Source organism: Passer montanus, unplaced genomic scaffold (assembly GCF_014805655.1).
Source record: "Passer montanus isolate IOZ18808 unplaced genomic scaffold, ASM1480565v1 scaffold133, whole genome shotgun sequence".
NCBI classification, from domain to species: Eukaryota; Metazoa; Chordata; class Aves; order Passeriformes; family Passeridae; genus Passer; species Passer montanus.
The window spans coordinates 973615-993987 of record NW_024360166.1 but is presented as its reverse complement, the minus strand read 5'-3'; the positions used below and the strand labels follow the sequence as shown (position 1 = coordinate 993987).

At 45.7% G+C, this 20373-nt stretch overlaps 2 protein-coding genes across 4 annotated transcripts in view; one reads left to right on the top strand and one right to left on the bottom strand.

Moving 5' to 3' along the window:
* Positions 1-20373, bottom strand: part of CTNNA1 (catenin alpha 1) — a 117507-nt gene that overhangs the window by 40624 nt on the left and 56510 nt on the right. The window contains exons 8-9 of the mRNA XM_039699431.1: positions 7842-7922; positions 6909-7061 (exon numbers count right to left, since the gene is read on the bottom strand). Of these exons, the coding sequence (XP_039555365.1) occupies positions 6909-7061; positions 7842-7922 (234 nt within the window). The remainder of the gene's footprint in view (positions 1-6908; positions 7062-7841; positions 7923-20373) is intronic.
* Positions 15019-19694, top strand: LRRTM2 (leucine rich repeat transmembrane neuronal 2). Of its 3 annotated transcripts, none has more exons than XM_039699434.1 (2): positions 15019-15784; positions 16569-19694. In XM_039699434.1, the coding sequence occupies exons 1-2, from the start codon at positions 15755-15757 to the stop codon at positions 17667-17669; spliced, it is 1131 nt and encodes a 376-aa protein (XP_039555368.1). In that variant the 5' UTR covers positions 15019-15754; the 3' UTR covers positions 17670-19694. The 3 variants fall into 3 exon arrangements, with proteins under 3 accessions (XP_039555368.1, XP_039555367.1, XP_039555366.1); XM_039699433.1 differs by having other exon boundaries at positions 16548-19694; XM_039699432.1 differs by having other exon boundaries at positions 16120-19694.

Genomic DNA, 20373 nt, shown 5'->3' with positions numbered 1-20373 from the left:
GGATGAGCTTTAAGGTCCCTCCCAGTTCAAACCAGTCTGGGATTCTGTGAAATTGCTCTTCTCTCCCATCTCAGTTTGCTCAGCACTCAGAACATGCTGCTTTCTGATCTGACTAAAAGCTTCCAACTTGGTGCCTATTATTAGCTGCTTAAACCAGTTTTTTGGTGATTCAGACAACTGTTCATGGCAGTGTAACTGTAATTGTCAGTACACTGTGCTCTTCACGAAGACGACAAAACAGTGTCAGTAATGAGCTCCACACAGATTTCAGGCACCTCCTTGATGACATGACATGACTAATAATCCAATATTGCTAATGACTAAGATGATGAAAATCCAGACATGTATCAAGGCTTTTAGTTAAATATCAAGAATTAAAACGTTTATGCCACATCTATAAAAAACTTTACCCAAAAAGCCACTTAAAAATGCTGCTGGAATTAAGACTTAAATATCTGGGAAACAAAAGGACTCTATTGCTTTTCAGCTACCTCTGACGACATCATGTCAACACCACCTAAACCCAACTGTTCTCACACCTCCTGACCTCTTTTACACATTTCCCTTTCCAAAAAGCTTCTTTTTCCAAAGGAAAAAGGAACAGAGCAAACACAGGGCAGTTTCTAGTGGAATAAAAAGCACATTCATATCTTCCAAACTCATTCAACTCCAAATTCTACCCCCTCCACACGTGCCTTGGTTCAGGTGTGCAGAGGAAGCCCTTTCCAGTCACACAGCAAGGTGACTGTCCCTGTGGCTGAGGTATGGCAGAAATGCCTCTTCTCCATGAGCAGCAGCAAACCATGAGTATTTCCAAAGAGAAAAATTGTCTCCAGACAGCCCAATGGCTGCCCAGATTTGTGAGGATTCAATCCCTTCATCCCTCCCATCAGTTCCACTGTCATGGCTTGCCCATGTGCACTCACAATGAAATCTGCACAGAAAGATTACCCTGAAGTCTCTTATTCCTCTTCCAACATAATTTTTAAACTCTAGCAGCATCCTACAAACCCTTTCATGCATTATTTGGTGTAGCATTAGAAGACTGGCCTCAAAAAATAACCTTACATGAACAGAAGTTATCCTATTAAAAGGTCACTTGCCTTTACTTATGTATGATGTATTAAATTTGTATATCCAGTTTTGTTGAAAAATGTAGGAACATTTTTCTGCTGAGGCTTCCCTGCTTTTCTGATTATGAATGTAAGGAAAGCATGTTCTACGAGAAGAATTTAATTTATTTATGAATTAGTTGACTAATAAAATGAACTTACAAGGAAAGTGCATTGGCTGTTGAAGAGTGTCAGACTTTAGAGGGCACATTAGAGTTACACTGGTCATTTATTGGAGACATCAGTTTTAAATTGCTGCCAAGGCTATCTATAGACAAATTACAGAAAACGTGCTTGTGCTTTGGAAGAGACATTTTGCTCATTTTGATCTCCATTTTAAATGGGATATAACTCTGCCTCTTTTCTCCAGACCACACTGCAAGGACAATTCCCTTGTAATACAAAATTACCTTAAAAATAAAAGCAATAAAAGACAAACCTGAGTTGGTAGATATTTTTCCCTCTGTAAATGAGAGTACTGGAAAAATAGGTGCTGAAGTACTCTGGTAATGACCCTAGTCTGGAAAATGCTGGGGTTTGAGATTCAATAAAATTCAGAAAAACACTCCAAGTCAATATCTGAGTTGGGTGCCAAGTGCTTGTCTTGTTCCCTAGGAACCTCAGCCCTGCCTGGCAGCACTGACTGACCCCTGAGCTGGCAGGCAGGAGGGGAGAGCATTTGAAAGAATGAGCAAAGGCACCTCCAAAGAGGTTTGGAAAACTCTGTGGAAACTCTGGAAATCAGGTGGCTAATAGACACAAAGGATAATCCTGTCAGAGCAGATTAACTTCTGGATCTGCTGGATTCTTCCATTCCATGCTTTGTTTGCAATAAATGGTACCCGGCCATGCCCAGGTAAGTGACAATGAACAGGGGACAGCCAAGACCTTCACTGTGCCTCCAAAAACCAGTTTTTATTTTAAATCCAAGCTATGTTTTATCCACTTCACGTTTTTAAAAAGCCTTTCACATGTAAAAAAGCTGCAGCTGCTAAGACTCTCCCAAGAACACACAGGCTGCAAGTCTGAGCAAATCAGGATAATTGCAAGAAAAATGAAGCAAGTGTGCAAGGCTTCAGGCTTTGGGAGAGGGGTATTTTTAGATTTTAGACTGAAGAATGACTCCAGGACATCGGGCTAGACAGTGAGGGCAACAGAAGGGGGAAATGTCAGAGCAAGAGGCTACAGAAAGCTTATGGAGCTGCAAGTGCCCAAATGTGATTCTTTCCAAGCAAATAAATTTGCCGTCTGCATCTGTTCATGGGTTTCACTGAAAATGAGAAAATCATCACTCCATATGCAAGATAAATGTGATTCTTTCCAAGCAAATAAATTTGCCGTCTGCATCTGTTCATGGGTTTCACTGAAAATCATCACTCCATATGCAAGATGCAACCCAGTACATTAAAAAAAGGCATAGAGCAGTCTTTTCAGATAAATTAAAGCAATTAGAAAAAAAATCAATGCTTATGAAACACCATTGAGAGCTTTTGCCTCCTGGGTCTTATCAATATTTCTCTTGAAAAAGAAAAAAATAAAATTTACGTTGAGAAAAATGTTTGACACGGGGGTACTGGGTTCCAGAGGAAGAAGAGATCATTTGTTCTTTTTAAGGAATTACAAACTCCAAATATATTCTCCAAAATATTCTTCAGCAAGCAAACTGGAGGATTTGAACCTGGACGCTCTCCTTTATTTACCTTTTATTTCCTAATCTCTTAAGGGCTGAAAAACTTTTCCATTAAAACTACACAGAGTTACACTGTGTCACAGTGTAACCACGGACAAATTGACAAGCTAATTTTTGCTTTTCTAAAGCATTCAACAGTGTAGCAAAGGTTTCTGTTTAACATGCCTGGCTTTCTCCCTCTGCAGGAGCAGCCCAAGCATCCCCGGGGAGCGGCACAAAGGCAGCTCAGCACAAACACTGCTCAAAGCCTGGCAGGGACAAAGAGCCAGCGTGGGGCTGGGTGACATCACTGTGGATGGCACCATGCTGCAGGACAGCCCCGGCCCCCGGGCAGGAACAGGCACTCCAAGGATGCCAGTGCCAAGCTGTCCTTCCTCAAGAGCAAAGACAGGCTGGAGAGCCAAGGCTGCCTCACCCAGTAGCAAAAAACTGGAATGGAGTTAGCAGTTCACCATCTGCAGTTTGGGAAGACTTCCATAGTTTACAAGTGAATTTAACTTTTTGTTAGGCTGGTTCCACAAATGCTGTCCTTTCTGTTATTCTTGTGTGTTACATTGAAATTGGCTTCTCAATTCCTGAATTAAACTCCTTTAACAAAATCCAGCCAGAGTTAATGGTCTGTTAGCACATAGTAATTTTGAAAGCTATCTTTGAAACATATTATTCAACTGAGACAAGGCTCATTCTACTCTTTTACTGTTCCTCAGTTTTCAAAATGCAGGATAAAAGGGTTAGGATTTTACTATGTGGGGAACAAATTAGATGGGAACCCTTTGGGATGCACTTGGTATGGATTCTCCACAAGACACAGACCCAGTAGGCAAATCAGCTTTTTGTGGTTATTGCACCTTTTGGTCAAATTTGGCTGCCTGGGCATTAGGAACCACAAAAGCAGACAGTGCTGTGCTGCCAAGAAGGGAACATTTCAAAACGAAATTACCCAAATCATGTGCTTGCATCTCTTTATGGGTACTTGGAGGGCCCATAAACAGCTCTGCACTGCAGGAGCAAGAACTCCCTGTGCTCAGCCAGGGCAGAACCAGCACTGACACTCCTGTCCAGCCAACACCTGCCACAGTTTAGTGTGAAAAACGAAATAAAGTAAATCTATCTCATTATATATCTCTCAGGGGCTGGTTCACTGCCTCCTCCAGCTCACAGACACAGGGGAATTAACCCAAGGTGCAAACCCTCCCAGCAATGCAGTGGGGATGTGCTGAGCTCACCTGGGCAGAGCAGGATCTCCTGCACATTTCCTGTCCCCACTCAGCATCAGAGGAAAGGAAGGACACGCTCCCCTCTACATCCAAACCACAGGAGCCTGTCAGGGCACGATACAGCACAGCCCCACTCAGTGCTGCAGCTGCTGGGCACATTTGATGCCCTGAGTCGCCCAGCAGCACTTGTGAGGGCAGTTCTTATAAGCTCCCTGCACACTCATCTCCCCTGAAAGCAGTGGAAGCAATCACTGCCCATCTTACCAGGCAAAACATCTTCAGCTCTGCTCTTACACAATCTTTTGTTGTTTCTCCTGAGCTTCCTGCCCAAGAGCAGAATCATGAGGGAACTGGCAAACATCCTTCTCCATTCTGGCAGAGGCACAAGACATTTCAAATGCAACCCACCCCAACCCATCCTCCTGCACAGTGAATCTGACATCTCATACGATGCCGGTGGCTCTCCTGCCCCTCAGGACAAAGGGTCTGCAGGAACACTATTCCCTTCTGTCCAAGCTAAGTGTATATATTAATCCATCTCCATTCAGGGAAGAGGTTCATAAACCATCTACATCATGCTACACTACAACTACAGTTACATTTCAGACAGCAAAAGCAATAACCAAGCCTTCAAAAAGCTGTTGCAGCAGCATATCATTTTAGCAGAAGCTTTTGATGTCAGTCAAAAATATTGCTGAATCTCTACTTTCAGGGGAATAGTCCTTGGAAGACAAGAGAATCTGGCTGTACAGAGGCTCTGGAAAACTCCTCTGCAGCCTGGCATTTGCATACCAGGTAGGGCCAGTGCCAGTGAGGATGGAACTGTGGCTGCTCCAGTGGGACACGGCTTCCGAGGGGACAGGGAGAAAGGGCTCACCTGGCAAGGGCTGGGGAGAAGTTCAGGGACAGAACAGCACCATTATTCCTTTTAATTATGCCAATAAATTCCACACATCTGCTGAGGAGGTAGCAAAACTCTGGCAGAAGAGGCACTGCTATTGTTACATGATTCAACTTCTCCTGTAAACAAACCCTAAAAATAATTTTCTAGATAAACCAGGCTTGCAACATGAAGAAGGGAGGCTTTAGACCAAACCCACTTCAAAGTGTTCCCAAGGCTGTATCCTGCTGCCAAGGCAGGGCACAGCAGCCCTGCCTTCTTTCCACATGCTGCTTTGCAGAACAACGTCAGTTACTTAAAATTTAGATTAGAATAACTTTGCAGCTCCAGGAGGACAGCATTGACGCTGAAACATGACAAGCCAAAAGAGAAAAATGGATGCCTTCAAGGAATTAAAAGATTGTCATTGCTTAGACAGCAGCTCTAAAGAGCTGGATGAACTTCATGCACCCTGGACTACGGGGCAGTTGCAAAGCTCACTCAGAACCCTACCAAAAATACATTGTGCAAGTCAGAAGCTACTTTTACTGATGTCTGATTGGTCTTATTCTTGAGCAATTTAAATGTGTCCAGCTGTGTGAGTATTCCCCACAAGCCTTGGAGACACATGGACTCCACTATCAAACAGAGACACCGAGAGAGCAGAACATGAAGCAGCCTGGGACTGCTCCTGGGGAGCTGCTGAGGTTCAGCACAACCAGCCAGAGCCTCAAAGCACAGAAGAGCACAGGAAGAGTTTTTGACACTCATTCCTAGTGGCATGTTTCCCCAACAATACCTATAGCTGTTTGTTCCGTGCCATTCAGCATCAGCTGGCACAGAACTCTCACGCGATGGCGGTGGCGAGGGGCCAGGAGTCCCGAGGTGGATCCGTAAACAGGGGCAGGCTCTGCTGCTGCTCTCTGCAGACACCACCCATGGAACAGGGGCAGGCTCTGCTGCTGCTCTCTGCAGACACCACCCATGGAACAGGGGCAGGCTCTGCTGCTGCTCTCTGCAGACACCACCCATGGAACAGGGGCAGGCTCTGCTGCTGCTCTCTGCAGACACCACCCACAGAAACCTGCTTCCCTCAGCAGGGCATGAATGACCCTGAAAGCAACTCCCTAACAGGAGGAGCAGCCAGGTGAGGGTCAGCCTCTTCTCCCAGGTAATGAGTGAGAGATCAAGAGGGAACGGCCACAGGCTGGGCCAGGGGAGGCTCTGGTTGGACACCAGCAGGAATTTCCCCATGGAAAGGGTGCCCAGGCCTTGGCAGGGGCTGCCCAGGGAGGTTTGGAGTCCCCATCCCTGGTGGTGTCCCAGGCAGGACTGGAGGTAGCACTCGGTGCTAGGGCTGGGGACGAGGTGGGGATCAGCTTGGACTCGATGGGCTGGGAGGGATTTTCCAGCCTCAGTGATCCTGGGATTCCAGTTAAGACACATTGGTCCCATTTAATCTGGTTTTCCCCCCAGTCAGAGCCCTGCTCTGCAGTTCCAGCAGCTGGAGAGCCTTTGGGTTTTCCTTACAGAGTGGTGGCAGGGATCAGTTGTGCTGTCACTCCAAGTGTTCTGTTTGCTCTTTACACACACACAAGCAGCTCTTCATTCTGAAAGCCTTCACACAAAAGGCCTGTTTGTGTTGAGTGGGATTTTACTGGAAAGAAAAACCCTCCAGGCTTCAAAGCAATGGGTCAAACTGTCCAGCAGGACAATCATGCCCTGATCTCCCTTACTCCAACTGACCACCCCCAAGTAACAAAAACCTTTATCATACACTCACATTGTAATATCCACAACTACACGGGTTATTTAACAGCTCCTTTTGATAAGCTTACATTTTCAATTATTTAAATATTAAATTGTGTTTAAATTCATTCAAATAAAATTTTAAAAGGAAATTTATCACAGAATTTGCTTTGTGCTTCAGCAGAACTGAAAAACCTGTTTTGCCTAGTCTTGCCTTAATTTAACTAGCAACAATTAAATTTTAATTTGCACCATCTTACCTCAATCAATTTGTTGGCATGTTCACGGAAAACCTGGGCATATTCTTTAACTTCTTTTTCATTCCCATTCTTGGCAGCTTCAATCAATACTAAAAGAGGAACATTTGTTTCCAGAAAAGAGTCTGAAACATGGTCCATAACAGCTTTGCGGAGCTAAAATAAAAATAAAAGAATGAGTTACTCTTCAGTAGTGTTCCACCACTGTTCCCCTCTTACTGTATTAATATGTACAGCTTAAACTACTTTTGTCATTGATCCTTTTTCCTTTGTGTGACCAAGGCTTTCTCTGCACTAAGTCTTGTCTACACACTTTTTGCTTCAATTTAAATGAAATCTCCTTAAAAAATGGATTTGTTATAGAAGTGCAAGTCACCAGTTTGGCCACAAATATTGATTTAGCAGCTCATATTGGTTTTGTCTGAGTAAATTTGCTGCTTTCCCTCAGCTGATTAAACAACACACTGATTTAACTTTTTTATTTTTCTGCTAGAATAAAAATGTTTTTCAACAAACCTGATCCATATTCTTGCTTACTCAAAAATGGGAATATATTGCTTTAAAACCAAAGACAAAAGGCTGATGCTACGTAAATACAGTTCTCAAATAAAATAGGTTGAGATGAACACCACCAGGACTATAAAATATCACTGATTATCTTCGAAGTCCATCAAGTAAAATTGTTTTTTGGGGGACTTTAGTTAGGTTTTTTAATCTCTCTTGCCATGAGAATGGATTAAGACTCCAACATCTGTACCACACAGTTAACATGGAATTAACAGGGAATTACATTCCCACCCCATGCTTCCCACAGGAAGCTTCTGGCCTTTAATTCACTGTAGCCAGGCCAGCAAACCCACTGCCACTAGGAACAAATCCCCAGCATGCAGCACTGCACTCATGTGTCAGCCAGCACCACCTCTGACCATTCCTCACCTGCCTGCGCAGGTCTCTGGTCTTCTTGGTCATTTTATCAATGGCAGAGTTCAGGGCATCACTTCTTTCCTTGCGGCCAGCCTGGAAAACAGCAAACAAAGAGATAAACAGGTACTCAGGGTCTCAAAGTTAAACCAGTTGTTATTAATTTCAAGTATATGGTAAGCTTCTATTTTTGAGGCTTGTGGAGTGATTCTGCACACGGGCAGTAGAGTCTCCACCTCCCCGATAAGGCAGTCACTGCTCCCTGCACACCCCATCTCAGGGATCACACAACACTGCTCCTGAGCAGGCAGGCAAAAGCCCAGAATCTAAAGTCAAATCCTTATAAACCATTTGTTGGGTAAGACATTTCAAGTGAGTGAAATTTCAAGTGAGTTTCCAGGCCCACCCATGGGGAGCTGCTAAGGTTTGATCCTGCACGTTTTGCCTGAGCCCTGTTGTTAGAGAGGCCAAAGGGCAGGCAGCAGGGGCAGCTTCCCTTTTCCATCAGACACTGGGTCAAAAATATCTTCATTCCTATCAAATAAAGAGTCAGATAAGACAGTGGTGGTGGTCTGGTTTTGCTGGGAGATTTTTCTCTTTAATATAGTTGATATTAGGGTTTCAAAACACACTTTATTCAACCACAATCCAATTTCTGAAGTCCTAATCCACAATCAATATAATTATCCAGTTGAGAAGAAAAACCATTTAGCAGTGCCGCAGTGAGTGTATGCCAGGTATCAATTCTCCAGGTGACAGGCTGGTGTGAAATATCTGGATGAACAGCCTTGAATCTAAAACATCAAGTCCACTCTACAGCAGAAATAAAAAATGGGGGGAGGGAGTTAGGATGTTGTAATGTCATTATAGTGTAATGAATTATTGAAGATTTGTCACCGCCATGATCAAGTTATTTGATTCTCATCACAAAAGGTAACTGAAAAGTGACTGGAGCTAAACCCAGGAGCTCGTTGTGACACTGCCAAACCTGCAGCAGCCCCAGCACTGCCCCCCTCTTTGCTCTACATTCAAAAATCAAAACTGAAGGCTCTAAATAAAGTGAAGATTAATGCATTGATTTACCCAACACTTTGCTGCTGCCCTGCTCAGGGGATATGACGGACAACACCCCCTGAGCAATGGCTCTGCCCCCAGCATGCTGGGCTGGTGGCAGCAGGCAGGGCTGGCACCTGCAGGAGACAGGGGGACAGTGACCCCAGAAGCTGCCACTGAGCACTGCCCCAGCCACAAGACACCAACCTGCAGTGGCAGCTGCTTCCCCTCCCGATGTTTCACCCCTGTTTACCCATGGCAACGTGACCATCTTACTGAACCCACAGCACCCTCCCCACACACTGGGTTTTTTTCCCAGGAATATGTTTGGATCTAAGATACATGCTCATCTATTATGCAGAAAGCCAAACATTCAGCTGTTCCAAGAAGTGCCATTTTACTTCTCCCCGGGTGCTCCCACATTACCATTTTAACAAGAAGCAGGAGCAGGGATTTGAGGCGATACCACCCATCAATTCCACTTTGCTGTCCCTGGCTTCACAGCCCATAACAGCCTCGGTGCACAGCACCAGATGCCTTCTGGATGAGAAGAAAACCAAGAGACGGCCTCCACTAATGGACCACTATGCAAAACACCCCAACAAAGCACATAACCTGAGCAGCACTGATCTCTCACTGCTGATGCGTTCCTATGAAACTACACTACATACTAGCACAGAAAGAGCTGTAGAATCCAACCCCACTAGATTTTAGGAAGGCAGCTCCAGTTTATTCCCACCTCGCTGGCATGCAGAAATTTTAGTACAGAAGCTTGTCAACACCATGACCAGAATTTACTTCAGAAGGCTGCAGGATAAAGCACCGTGCTAATTTAGCTCTGGTGATTTAGCACATGGAGTCACTAATTGGGATTCTTTGCTAGGGCTGAGTGGGGGCAGAGCAGGACAGACCCAGGACACCTCAGTGGATACAGACACCCTGCTGCCACTGACATCTTAAGCCATCACAGCCAATTCCAACCAAGGTCCTGGAGACAACAATGTCTAGTTTTGCCCAGCTGAAGTTTCCTGACCTTTTTTTTCCCCTGCATAACAAACACTATGGGGCCAAACAAACCCCATTAGGACCTGGTGGAATGCATGAAGACCTGCACAGCCTGTGGTAGCACAAACCCTCCTGGGCACAGAAATTTGCTGAGGATCACCCCTGACCACAGCACTGCCACTTTGTCCAGGCTGCCACACAAGTCAGGAATTTAACCCACTGGTTCCACCCCACAGTTCAAAAATCCTGTTTGAGCTGGGCTCCCTCTCTCAACTCATAAATCATGTTTTAAAGGCTCCAAGTGCCAGTTTAGCTCTTCTGGGTAATTTGTTCCACTAACCAATTAGCCTGACCATTAAAAACTGGTCCTCATGTCTAGTGTGAACCCTCACTGAGGAGCCAGCTAATGACCCGGCAGCACAAGGCAGCCCAGCCAGCAGCTCCTGCTATCCACGGGATTAGGAGGACTCACAAGAGTGAAGCTCAAATATTCCAATTTCTAATAGGATTTTTAGATATTCAGCACAAAACTCTGCTGAGGGAATCACAAACCCTGCAGCTAGTGAGCAGCTAATAGATTCAGTAGATTTAATAGGGTCATGATGACCATGTCAATCATTCTGCAATATGATATCCCAACTCTGACCAGTATTGTGGATAATAAATTTAGCCATGGTGCAAATTTACTTTAAATCAGATCTTTATCAAAGAGGATAGAATTGATGTTAAAAATTGCTTGTTACCCCCACTCCCTTCATCTCTGCTCTTCCCCCACCATTGCTGCCCTGCTTGCAGAGCAACACGAGCGTTCCCTGTCACATCCCTACAGTCCCAGCTCACACCACCATCCCCAGAGGGGACTCTTTTAATGCTCAAAGCAAAGAAAGGGGATTTGTACACAGGGAGGGGAGCAGAATCACCATTTCTGTCACAAACGCTTCCTGCTGTAGGTGTGCCATGTGAATTCAGACAAGCAAAAGACAGACTCAAGCTCTTCCTATAGCTATGGAGGTTAAAATCTAATCCTGAGCGATTTATAGAGGTACAGGGGCATGGTGGTGGTGGTGTATTCCACCAGGATCAACAGAGCATGTCCTGTAACCAGCTACTCAAAGATATGTTTTTGTAGGTAAACATCACAAACATCTGCTGTTAATCTTAAATGTTCATCATCAGTTTGGGTAAAGCTGAGCCCACAGAGGTATTGAGGGAAACAGTTACCTCCTGCTCAGCACCACCTCGCACCATCCCTGCTGAGTCCATCATGCCCCCATCCCCGAATCAGCACTCAGATGGAAGCCAAATGTGCCACTGCTGAGAGCCACCACTGTCCCACCTGCCACCCCTGCCACAACCACCAAAAAGGATGGGTGGCAGAGAGGTTTCTGCTTCAGGTGTCTGGGAATTGACTCCTGGACTGTCAGTACAACAGGCAGCATCCTGGTTAATGATGGGGGCTGAATAAGTTACAAGGGAGTGCTTGGCACACCTTCCTGTGGGCAGGCAGGGTGTCACTGTGTGTCACGGTGTGCCACTGTGCCACCTCTGAGCTCTGCTGGCAGGGGACACAGGCATCAGGGCTCGGGTGTCCCATGCTTGGTTTTGCCCTGCCACCCAGCCTAATTCCGTGTCTACAGAGGATAACCATGCACAGCCCTCCATCACTGTGACAGCAGGGCTGCCAACCAACTCCAGCCAGACAGGGCTGATTCAGGGCCAGGCAGTGTGAGCACTGAGGCGTTACCCACACGAATTCCAGCAGTGCTCTCACATCCAAGGTGCAGGAAGCAGGACTGTGCCCTGGTTTGCTGCAGGAAGGAGTCTCCCACAGCTCAGCACACTAAATGGGCTGCACGGCATCGTTCTGGCTTCAGCAAGAGCCTGAGTGACAATAAAGCTGCCTGCACTGTCCCCCTGCCCAGCTGGCCATGCCACAGCACTGCCACCCTGACATCCCTCCCCATGGCCAGGCTGCACCACAGAGAGGGGAAGGGTGGCTGCTGCACTCACTGTGGTACAAGGTACAAGGAGGAATTACAACCAGTGCCGGACAGGGAGGTGACACCCTGACATCCCTCCCCATGGCCAGGCTGCACCACAGAGAGGGGAAGGGTGGCTGCTGCACTCACTGTGGTACAAGGAGGAATTACAACCAGTGCCAGCTGCAGAGAGCTTCCAGACAGGGAGGTGACAGCCACCATGCTATGCCACCACATGTGCCCTTTGCTCCCATGAAGACAAGGACACCCAACCTTCAGCACCCATCCCTCCCACTGCCCTGCCCCAAAGAACTCTGCAGCTGGCCTGAAGCCCTGGGCGCATCTCTGCTGCTGGGTCACCTCCAACCTGCCTTTGTCCTGTGTGTCCCCTCCTAGGGCTCAGTGCTCCCATGGCAGTGAATCCAAGAGCGGGTACAGTGACACCCTACCCACACATCCCTGCTCACCTCCTGCCTCACAGCCCCGTGACACAGCACAAACACAACCTTCTGGCCAAAAAGCAGCAAATCCTCCTGTGGCTCCTGAGGTGCTAATGCCCAGCAACAATTCCTACGGCCACAGAAGGGTGAGCTGGTTGCTGTGCAGTGCCACACAAGGACTGCCTGTCCTGCCTGCTGCAGTCTCACCTGCAGCTCCGGGGCTTGCACCCTCCAGGCCCCCAGCACAGCAAAGTCATGCAGCCCCCACATCTCCATCCAGTAAAATTAGCTTGTATGTTGTTCTTAATACACTAGGAAGGCTTCCACAAGATGTCAGCCTAACTAAATGACAACGCTCGCCTCAGGGTGCAATTCTACTTTCCCAGCGCATGGGTTTAGCAAGCAAAGGAAAACCAGTTGTGCCGCTGCTCCAGGAGCAGGGTAGGTGAGAAGCCCTCAGAAGGGTTATCTGGTCCTAGCAAGCTTTTTCCTGCCAACTTCCCTGTCCACACTGCATATGAGGGTTCAGACTGCCATAAAGTCCTGCTGCGGCAGAAGTGCCCAGGTGGCATCAGACATGGTTTTTCATGCTGGACAATGAGTACTGAAGCTCAGAAGAAATGCATTTGCATGAGTTTTCTGGGGGCTTATTCCCAGTCTGTTGCACCCTGACATCCCAGGCAGCTCCCAAGGAAGAATGTGAATGTTACTGCAGTGTTCCAGACTTCAGAGACTGAGATGCACACTTGAGGTAATAACTGTTATTTCACAGCAAGCGCACATAAAAACATGTTTTGCTAAGAAAAGCGCCCATAAAGTTCGCGTTAACAGTTTCCTAAACAGGAAACTCGCTGGCAAGGTGCTAAATAGCCCTTGTTTGGTTAAGGGCCAAAGAATGGAGAGCTTCAGAAAAGGAGCAACTCACCGTGTTTGAACATTAATCCTTAACTCTGTGCCAAATTACACAATCTTAACGTGGGAGGAACCTACCAGCAGATATTGATGCAAAAAAGCAAAATGTTTCCAACGATACCTAATTTCAGTCTCCTGGTAAGAGGGAAAGAGCTGACAGTTGACCTCAAATTATACCCTTTGGAATGCTGTTGTTAAATGTTATGGTAACATATTGAAATGTTATTAGAATTAAAACCAACACCTCAGATCAGGGTGTTGCACAGAGCTGCTCCAAGAACCCTCTGCAGGTGCTGCAGAGCCAAGAGTCCACTGGACAGCTGGAGCCGAGCCTGAGCTCTTCGTACCCTGAACATTAAACAAAAATAATCTCTTTAAATGGGTTTATGTCATTTCTTTGCATGGATTTCTTCACACTGGAGCAAATGTGAAAACATTTGCTATGGCTGAGCAATTTAAGAAATTTATCTAACATTTCCTAATTTGCTTAATCATTAAAGACAGTTACTTTCCTGATGGGTTCAGGGTAGGGTTTATTTAGCTTTTTTTGAGATTTTATTCTTGTGCATTCACGTTCTTCATCCTTTTACTTTCCACTCAGTGCTCCCCTTGAGTCCGCCCATCCCAAAAAGGAAGCACCAGAGGCAGTGTCACCATTCCACCACAGGACAGCCAAGGGAGAAGCAGGCAGAAAACAGCAAGTCTTGGTTTAAGCAGGGACTTCCAAGGAACCAAAGCAAGGAACCCACATTTAATAACAAAGGTAAACAGCCATTTTGTTTTGAACCCTTCTTTAGACACAGTTCATCTTGCTCCATCACCATGGGAAATTTGTTATTCTCAGCTCATTCCAGATCTTGGAGGTTAAGAGGTGATACCTCGCTGCTACACAGCAAACATTTTCAAGTGCCTCCTCTACATTATTGCTTTATATCTCAAGGAGAAAATTAAAAAAAAAAAGCTTATCCAAGTTGCCCAGAGCAGGAAACCAGCATCCCCCTGCTGCACCCACATCGAGCTATGACCACAGCAGTGGCTCCAAAGGCTGGAGCCTGCACATGCATCCTAAAAATATATAAAAATGTCAATCGAAGCTGGTCATTTACCTTTCAGTACCAGCAGTCCCAGAGGAGAGGTTGCCCTGAATAATGGGGCAATGAACCTTTAAAGCAAGCAAGCAGCCCTAAGAGCCCACTGTCCTCCTCCTGGCTGCGTGTGCACGCTCCAGCCAGTGCCCGGCGGGGCTGTAGGGCACACACAGCTCTGCAGGGGCACAGCTCTGCAGCCCTAAACCCACAGGATAACTGTTACAGACCCACCCTGCAGCCAGGGGCTCCTGGAGCTATGTCCCCCCTCTCTGAGGGGACACAAAGGAGCAGGACATTGTGGGTGACCACAAGGAACCCACTGCACCGCTCTGAGCACCAACCGGAAATGCCAATCTCACGATTTCTGCCCTGCACTCCAGTGCCCAGGAAGAAGCAAGTATAAAAGCCACCTTTTGGGAGGAGAAAATAGATTTTCTAGTTTCATAACCACACACTGTCAAGCTGGATTCCAATTAAATTTTTCCTATGCCCTAATGCAAGCTTTGCTTTTTCCAGAAATTTCTCCTGGCTTGAAGCGCTTGCTCCTGTGCCCTGCTCCCAGGCTGTACAGCCTGATATCCCTGCTCCAGCCCCAGCACTGCTCTCTGCACTTCTGCAGGGACCACAGTCACACACAGCTGTCACACAGAGCTCTGAGCTGCCCAGTCCCTCTCACCTCCATGAAAGCCAGTGCTGACCAGCATCCTCTATTCAAACTCTGCGCATTTTGCATCTAAAAGTTCCTTTCATGCAGGGAGATTTAGCAGAAAAGTGGGAGCAGGCAGCACTCAGGCACTTCCATCCGCGGCTCTGCGCTGCTTTTAACCCCAGCTGAGCAGAGCCGGTGCAGATGTGGGGGGAGAAGGTGCTGCGAGTCCCTCCTGCTCCTTCTGTCCTGCGGACGAAGGACTCCTGCCGCTGGATTTTTCCCCCTCTATCAGTGGTCTTTAACATGATCACAGCATGCAGCACAATGCTTTAAAACAGCAAAGCTTCTGGAAAACCCAAACAAAAGGAACGTCACCAGGTGACGTCAGCCTATATAGAGCCCTGTGTGGTCACAGCGCATAAGCAAATCCATTCTTGTACCGCTTCCCTGAAAAGCTTTTCAGTAAATGCACTCATGCTACTACAGGAGCTTCTCTCAGCAATAAGCCACCCATCTGCCATCAACAAGTTAGGACTAAAAGAAGCCACAGCTGTGGAAAAGGAAAACGTGAGCTTCAATTAACCAGCTGAGCAGCCACGGAGGACAAAAACTTGTATTAAGATTTAAAAATTGCAGACCTGTCAGCAGAGATCAAGGCAGCAATTTCAAAAGGAATATTCCAAGAGAGCATCATGGATTTTGCACTAATATCAAAGGACACTAAACCCAGTCAATTATTCAAGGCTGTTTTACATTAGAGCCTTTCACAGACTCACGGCGTTGAGTCTCAAACTACGACTGAATGCACCCTCCAATGTACTCAAAAGAATGGGTAAGTTCCTGTGTTTCTCTGTTCCTTGTATAATGAATGACAGCTCTGCTTTAAAGAGGCAGTTAAGATGCTAAAGCAGATTGCTCTGCACTGAACCTTAAGAAAAAAATGTTTTCCGATAGCGCCTCTGTAACCCTCCGTAATCGAGATAAAGCCTCCTCCTAAGTGTAATGTCCAAGTATTCGGTTTGTCGTAGTAAGTTGTTTCTTGCATTTAGAATTAGCTTGTTGGAAATGCATGGCAATGTTATCTGCAGTGAAATCTTCCACCGTGATATTCCAAGTGTACTGATAAGGCTATCCTATCTTGTTGTTTTCCTAAATTATATTCTGCAGGCTTACATTTCAAGTGGCCATTAGGGGCTCGTATGCTGGCAGCACTATATGCAATGAGTATGGTTTTAAAAATGCTGCCTGCCTTGGGCATGGCTTGTCCACCAAAATGTCGCTGTGAGAAGCTGCTCTTTTACTGTGACTCTCAGGGGTTTCACTCAGTGCCAAACACCACTGAAAAGGGCTCGCTAGGTTTGTCACTGAGGCACAATTATATTTCTGAACTTGAAAGGGATCAATTTGCAAGCTTCAGTCAACTTACTTGGCTTCACTTAGATCATAATCAAATTGCAACAGTCAGAGAAGATTCTTTTCAAGGACTGTATAAACTTAAGGAATTAGTCTTAAGTTCCAACAAAATCTTTCATTTGCCAAACACAACTTTTAGCCAGCTGCTTAACCTGCAGACTTTGGACCTCTCTTTTAATCAGTTATCCTCTCTGCACCCCGAGCTCTTCTACGGCCTTCGCAAGCTACAGACCTTGCACTTGCGATCCAACTCCCTGCGGACCATCCCGGTCCGCCTGTTCTGGGACTGTCGTAGCCTGGAATTCCTGGATTTGAGCACAAACCGCTTGCGAAGTTTGGCTCGCAATGGATTTGCGGGATTAATCAAGCTGAGGGAGCTTCACCTAGAGCACAACCAGCTGACAAAGATTAATTTTGCTCACTTCCTCCGGCTGAGCAGCCTGCACACGCTCTTCTTGCAGTGGAACAAAATTAGCAACTTGACATGTGGGATGGAGTGGACTTGGGGCACCTTAGCAAAGCTCGATTTGACTGGAAACGAAATCAAAGCCATCGACCTCACCGTCTTTGAAACTATGCCTAACCTTAAAACCCTCCTCATGGATAACAACAAGCTAACCACTCTGGATTCCAAGATCCTGAGCTCGCTGACATCCCTCACCACCGTGGGCCTCTCTGGCAATCTGTGGGAATGCAGCCCAAAGATCTGCGCCTTGGCCACATGGTTGAGTGGCTTCCAAGGTCGGTGGGAGCACTCCATCCTCTGCCACAGCCCCGACCACACCCAGGGAGAGGATATTCTGGATGCAGTGTATGGTTTTCAGCTTTGCTGGAATTTATCGACTGTGGTTACCCCTGTGGCTACGACATCGTACACAGCTCCAACTACCGAGTACACGAAAAGAATAAGCTCTTCTCATTTCCATCTGGGAGACAAAGAGATTCCAACTACAGCAGGCATGGTCGTTACCACCGAAGAACAGTTCCCTGAGCCAAACAATGCCATCTTCACTCAGAGGGTAATTACAGGAACAATGGCTTTATTGTTTTCTTTCTTTTTTATCATTTTTATAGTGTTCATCTCCAGGAAGTGCTGCCCTCCCACACTAAGAAGAATTAGGCAGTGCTCAATGATTCAAAACCACAGGCAGCTCCGATCCCAAACACGGCTGCATATGGCCAATATGTCAGACCAAGGACCCTATAACGAGTACGAACCCACCCACGAAGGACCCTTCATCATCATCAATGGCTATGGACAGTGCAAGTGCCAGCAGCTGCCCTATAAAGAATGTGAAGTATAATACCTACAGCCCATCAGAAAGCAAATCAGATAAGTAACCTACTTTAAAATTGTAGGGACCTACATCAGATTCTAATTTTTACAGATGTTGACATAAAGCCTAATTTTCCAAGCTACTTAATGGAAACATTGTTTATGGAGTGGTGCAGTATTTTTAAGTTTTTTAAAAAATAAATCCATAATATTTTCAGTGTTAAAGAAGCAATGATTACATTCAACTTGCACTCCTAATGTTTAAAAGTCTAAAGAGATACTCACCTCAAACTATGTAAAATGTTTCATGTTATGTAATTATATGACTGTGTGTAAACATTTATACCCAAGTCTCCATATTCTACTTTTTCTACTGCAAACAGTCTTAGGGGAAGGAGACTGGATATCTGTGCAGGGATCTGTGGGGAACGTGTGCTCCGTTTGTTCCACTGCAGCTGGAGGATCCCAAACACTGCAGCTGGCTCCGGGCACTTTAAGGGCAGCCCAGGAGGAAGATTTTCCTTCTCTGAGCATTTCACTCCACTAAGGGAAGGGAGGGGAAAAACAAAAAAAAAGAGCAACAAAGGTCCAGGTGGGAATTTCAGTGCATTGGTGTGAATTTATCTGAAATAGTTTTGCTCTGCATGTTCATGGCTCGGCTTGCTGAAAGGAACAGCAGGCACAGAAAGGAGCAGTTCACACGGGCACTCAGCCCCAGGCAGGATAGGCACACATACACAAGAGCAGGATGGGCAGGAGAGGCACACACACAGCTCCAGACAGGATGGGCACACACACCCAGCCCTGGGCAGGATGGGCACACACCCCTCCAGGAGCAGGACAGCCCTCCGTGTGTCCCCACACTGGCACTGCAGCTTCTTTAGAGAGGCTCAGCACACTGAGATCGATTGGAAATATTAAGTACATTCAGTCCTCGGCTCCCTAGTTTCACTTGATGATGCTTTTCATGAATTCAGGCTAATTACTTAATGATGATGAACAAACAGCATTTCAGCACCTTTTCATGTGTAAATACCCTTAATGCAAGGTTCTCTTAATTAAAAGCAAATATCAACAGCAAGGTTAAGGAGAAGAGGGAAGGAAGAAAGGAAGGAAGGAAGAAGCCTTTCTTTGTCCCCCTGCTGCCCCCCCAGCTGAGGCTTCCTCTGGCTGGGAAGCTATTTTCATGCACTAACTCCACTGGTTTCTCTGGAGACAGAATTAGCCCCTGTAATATAAGCTCTCACTTGTCCTCCTCTTCCAAAATTCAAGATAAAAAAAGACCCCTTCTGATAAGTTAGGAGAATATGATTAGTTTATAGAATCGTTCACTGAAAAATGTTTTGTTTCTTACTCGATGTGGGACAGAATTTAAACTAGTATGACTTTTTAAAAAATCATATATAAATATATATACACATACACCTCATTCTAAGGGGTAATTTGGTTTCTTTAGCCAGAAGTACCATATTGCTATTTATACTCTATTATGGAATTATATGTAAATATTTGCAGATCTATGCAGTGATGGTGGTACTCAGATGCCACGAGGGTGGGGGGTGGGGGGTCTGCAAAGGATTACATTATTTTTAAGTCAACTGCTCAAATATTGTAAACATTCTAACCAAAGCTAAAAGATTCAGAGGGATGGAGAATTATTTTATATATATATATACACATGTATGTATAACAAAAAAATGTGTTGTGTCCAATGCTGCAGTGTTAAACAATTACCAGCACACCCCGATGAAGAAATGAAATTCCTCACAGTGTTGCCATATTTTGACCAAATCCATAATTACAGTATGCTAATTGTGATGTATTAAACTATCCTGCAAACTTTTTGAACAGAAAAAACCACTACACAAAAATCTGTTTGCTATTTCACTCTGCTTTTCTCTCTGTATTACCACTTAGTGAGGTATTTAGGGTGCAATTATACAACAGTTTGATGTTTTCTTGTGAGATTAATTCATCCAAGGCAATTATAGCAAGATAATTCTTGTAAGATTTTACATAAAGGTTTTTCAATTGCTGGTTTTGAAGACATTAATTTGCATCATTTTACTTTTACATACAGCGCCCTTAATATAAAACCAATATTTTGTTTACTTCCCTTGACTCTGTACTTTAATGGAAGAGATGATCCAGTGAAGCCTAATGGATTTCCATAGAGATATCTCTGAACTCTTGTTACTGTTAATACTAAGATGAGTCCATTTACACCTGTTCTGGGAAATTAATTACTGCTTTTAACTGACTACAAAAAAATCCTGTGGGGTAGGTGGACAAAGAGCAGATATTCTGGATTATTAAATCCCACGTAGGCAGAAGGCCAGAGCTGAGAAATACAAACCCATGTTGGTCCCCAGGGGTATTTAGCTACTGTAGGAAGATTTGCTTTGCTCCTTCCCATAAGTAAGTGCTCATAGCTCTCCTGAGGCCCAGGATGCTGCTCCAGGAGCAGGTGAGTGAGCCTCACCCTGCACTGGCTGGCACAGGCCAGCTCCAGGAGCCAGGGGAGCAGGCACTTGGGGATGACTTCTACCTACAGCTGCAGGGCACCAGCACAGACAAAGTCATCACTGAGCTTGTTAATTATCCTGGCAACCAAATAATCTGGCTGTGCTGCCATCCCCAATCAGATGTCACCAGTGAACTCTGACAGCCTCAGCTGTGTCTGCAGGAAGCAATCCCAGAAACTCTGGCTGTCAGACAGTTCAAGGGGTACC